General features: G+C 38.7%; 2 protein-coding genes and 1 pseudogene across 2 annotated transcripts; all 3 read left to right on the top strand.

The window, feature by feature from the left end:
* Positions 808–1,423, top strand: LOC104785463. Its single transcript, XM_019245697.1, has 3 exons — positions 808–891; positions 975–1,094; positions 1,184–1,423. Exons 1-3 carry the CDS (start codon positions 820–822, stop codon positions 1,223–1,225), a joined length of 234 nt encoding a protein of 77 aa, XP_019101242.1. The 5' UTR covers positions 808–819; the 3' UTR covers positions 1,226–1,423.
* On the top strand, positions 1,400–2,732 carry LOC109132810 (annotated as a pseudogene).
* LOC104785464 (probable dual-specificity RNA methyltransferase RlmN) lies at positions 2,927–3,589 on the top strand. Its single transcript, XM_019245696.1, has 3 exons — positions 2,927–3,086; positions 3,178–3,314; positions 3,432–3,589. The coding sequence occupies exons 1-3, from the start codon at positions 3,020–3,022 to the stop codon at positions 3,501–3,503; spliced, it is 276 nt and encodes a 91-aa protein (XP_019101241.1). The 5' UTR covers positions 2,927–3,019; the 3' UTR covers positions 3,504–3,589.

The raw sequence follows: 3,616 nt of genomic DNA, 5'->3' as shown, positions 1-3,616 counted from the left end.
TGTTGATTGCAACCTTGCATGCACACCAGATCAAGAGGGCATCAAAATCTCGTTCCTGTTATTGACGAAATCAATCGGTTGCAACGCCCACGACAGGCTCGTCAACCCACTGATCATCCCGCACAAGTCACTATGGAACAACAGCATGAACCACATCAGGGACCGCGAAACATTGGTGCTGGGGATGCCCCGAACACTCATACTCAGCGTGCTGGAATCGTCCCTCCCGCAGTGCCGAACAACAACTTTGAGATCAAAAGTGGTCTGATCACCATGATCCAAGGAAACAAGTTTCACGAGTTGCCTATGGAGGATCCACTCGACCACTTGGACGAGTTCGGCCGTCTTTGTGGTCTCACCAAGATCAACGGCGTGAGTGAGAACGGTTACAAGTTGCGCCTCTTCCCATTCTCCCTGGGAGACAAGGCTCATCAATGGGAGAAAAACCTTCCCAAGGGATCAATCATATATTAAAACGTTTCCGTATACATTTTTGTTTATTATTACTAACAGTTTTGGCTGAGAATAATCTCTACGGTGATGGGGTTCACGTCATGCACACCTCTAAAAAAACTGTGTTTCTAATTATATTGGGAATCTTTTGTGTGTTCTTCTATATGTCATTGATCTGATCCGCCGTTGTTCCGGCGAGTCTCATGTGACTTACATTATCCTTTCTTAACAACCTCAATAACTGTTTTAATACTCTTTTAGATTTTGTAACTACTCAATTCTCCTACCGACCCTTTTAATGGCTCCCACGTTTCACTCTAATCATTCTAAGTACCATTTCCTTTTTCATCTGTTTCTCTGATACTCATGAAATTTAAGGAACTACTCATGGAAGCTTCACAGCAACATAGTAACAAGAGACATGACTTAGAGGAAGGAGTAAGTACCTATGTTCCTAAAAAAAAAAGACTCAAAACTCTTTATTTCAACTGTTACTTATATGATTTTGTATGTTTATGCAGGTAATGCATCTTAAAGAGAGACTAGAGGAAGAAGAAGCAATAAAGAGAACTCTAAAGGCTGCTTTCGATGGCTCTGTTGTGTCTCTTCCAAGTATGTCCTCATTGTTTCTTCCACCTCAGGTAAAACCAATACTCATACCTCACATATATAATACTAACTATTTCTTAATAGTAATACTAACTATTTCCTAATGATCAAACAATTAAAGTGTTTGCTGTCTAATAGCTTTCCGAGCTTATACAAGAATTAGCCGTCGTGGAGGCAGAGATTTATGTCTAGACCGAAAAATCGAGGAGCTAAAGCTTAAACTATATTACGAACAGAGACAAAGGCAAGAGATGCAATTGCAGATGACCGAGCAGAAGAGGACAGTGGCAAGGCAGAGCCACGTGAAACAGAGTACTCTGCCTCTAAGACATGATCTTCATCAACGATCTTTGTCTCTGCTCCCGATTTCTTAGATGCCACGTCTTCAGGTGGCTTCACAGGTAAAGTAGTTTGCTTATTCCGAATGTTTTGTATAAGATGCACATTTCACTCACGGTCATGGTTTTGGTGGACAGATGAATTTGATGGAGTATCGAGGATGCAGATGGGTAGAGTAAAAAAGGGCTTAGACTTGTTGAAGTGAAGACCAAAGACGACCCAAACGAAGTATCTGAACAACTCATCAACTGTCTCATAGGAATTTACTTGGAACTCAATCATGTTTCATCAAAGACCAAAGGGGATATCGATGTCTCGCTCTCGAGAAGGCCCTCTTCTTGTAGCCGGAAATCAAACACATATAGTTATTACCAAAAATGCAATGAATCTTGATCCTTATCACGTATTGCCGGACTCGAGCGGAGGATTGGCCCTTACAAGAACTTCATTCATATTTCAAGAAGTTCCATCGACGTGACCCGTTTCACCCACTATTGTTCGCCGGCTGTTCCACGCTTGAGGTGTTACTGTACATTGTGTGAATTTAGCATACAAAATGATCTCATCAAATAGTATATATAAAATTTTTGATGAAATTGTTTTATCGACGCTTTATGTGTGTTAGCAGTGTTTTGATGGAGAAACTATCGGAGGTAGATTTGAGTTTTTTGACCTACAAGCAAAAACTCGCCTTCTGGATTAATATCTACAACGCATGTACGCCACTTTTACAAAATAAATTATTTATTTTTTTAAAATAAGAATCATCACAAAAATTGAACTTAAAATCGAATTCTATATTCCATATATGATAGGCATTTCTTGAGTATGGGTTACCATCGTCGCACAATAGACTACTTACCTTGATGAACAAGGTAACTTTTTTTATCAAAATCCCAAGAGAGAACTCTAAATGTTTCATCATAGAGACGCAGAAGTGTTTAGAAACAGATGTTGTTCCCACTTGAGAGACCCGGGAGAAGAGTTCTTAGTAAAAAATGTAAATGTGGCTTGTGTTTACAAGTGTAAATTTTAAATCTCTAGGTGTTGGCTATTGAGAACGTGTTTAAGCATAGGGTGACAAATGTGGTTTTCATGGGAATGGGTGAGCCGATGTTGAATCTAAAGTCAGTGCTTGATGCTCATCGTTGTATGAACAAGGTAAGCCATTTTCCATTTTGACATGATTCTGTGTTGATATAATTGAAGTTTCTCTGCACAAACATATGATTTATTTCTCTGCATAATTGTTAAACAATAAGACATAGCACTCACTTGACAGCAGTATGCTTTTTTTTACTTAGGACATTGAAATCGGGCAACGAATGATTCATGTGTCACCTTTCTGCTTTTATTCATGTGTTGGTCAAAAACTAAAATGATCTTTGTTACTTTACTCAGCGTTCTTTGGTCAAGATACCACAAACATATCATGAATGCTTAATTTCTAATCATGTAACATATGCTCTGGATCAGTCACATCTTATTGATTTTCATGTTTTCATTTTATTTACTTACTCTTGAGTTGTTCTTTTGGCGAATCAGTTTACATGCGCCAAATCAGAGTCTCCGAGAGATAATTGTACCAAGTGCTAAGGCTTATCCGCTGGAAGCAATTATGAAGGATTGTCGTGATTACTTCCAGGAAACAAATAGACGAGTCTCCTTCGAATATGCCCTTCTAGGTGTGTGAGCCTTGCAATGAACAAAACTTTTCTGTTTTGTCTTCCCACATTATATCACCTAATATATAGTTTAAAAAATGATATGATGCAGCTGGTGTCAATGACAAAGTTGAGCATGCGGTGGAACTCGCAGAGCTACTCCGTGAATGGGGTAAAACTTATCACGTAAACTTGATACCTTACAACCCGATAGAAGGATCAGAGTACAAGCGACCTTACAAGAAAGCGGTATGTTACTAAACCATTAAGCTCAAGCATTCGGTTTTTGGTATTTGAATTTAGAACCTCATTAAATAAATACAAATAAAAGTTCCTTAAATCGCTTCTGTTAAACCAAATGTGCAGGTCCTAGCGTTTGCAGCTGCATTGGAGTCACGTAAGATAACTGCCAGCGTCAGGCAAACAAGAGGATATTAACACTTTAAGATTGTAAAAGTGATTTCTCATTAACCGTAGAAATGTACACTTACAAGAGTATATATACAGGTATTAGTACTACGTAAAAGGAAGCTTAGCACTCCTCTTATTCT

Source organism: Camelina sativa, chromosome 5, assembly GCF_000633955.1.
Source record: "Camelina sativa cultivar DH55 chromosome 5, Cs, whole genome shotgun sequence".
In the NCBI taxonomy this organism is placed as follows: Eukaryota; Viridiplantae; Streptophyta; class Magnoliopsida; order Brassicales; family Brassicaceae; genus Camelina; species Camelina sativa.
Note: the sequence above shows the minus strand (reverse complement) of the source record. Positions and strands in the feature narration are given on the sequence as shown.

Coding starts and splice junctions, on each gene's coding strand:
- LOC104785463 (XM_019245697.1), top strand. CDS start 820: ATGAAATTTAAGGAACTACTCATGGAAGCTTCACAGCAACATAGTAAC. Junction 892..974: donor GACATGACTTAGAGGAAGGA/GTAAGTACCTAT, acceptor ATGTTTATGCAG/GTAATGCATCTTAAAGAGAG. Junction 1,095..1,183: donor CATTGTTTCTTCCACCTCAG/GTAAAACCAATA, acceptor AAACAATTAAAG/TGTTTGCTGTCTAATAGCTT.
- LOC104785464 (XM_019245696.1), top strand. CDS start 3,020: ATGAAGGATTGTCGTGATTACTTCCAGGAAACAAATAGACGAGTCTCC. Junction 3,087..3,177: donor CTTCGAATATGCCCTTCTAG/GTGTGTGAGCCT, acceptor GATATGATGCAG/CTGGTGTCAATGACAAAGTT. Junction 3,315..3,431: donor AGCGACCTTACAAGAAAGCG/GTATGTTACTAA, acceptor CCAAATGTGCAG/GTCCTAGCGTTTGCAGCTGC.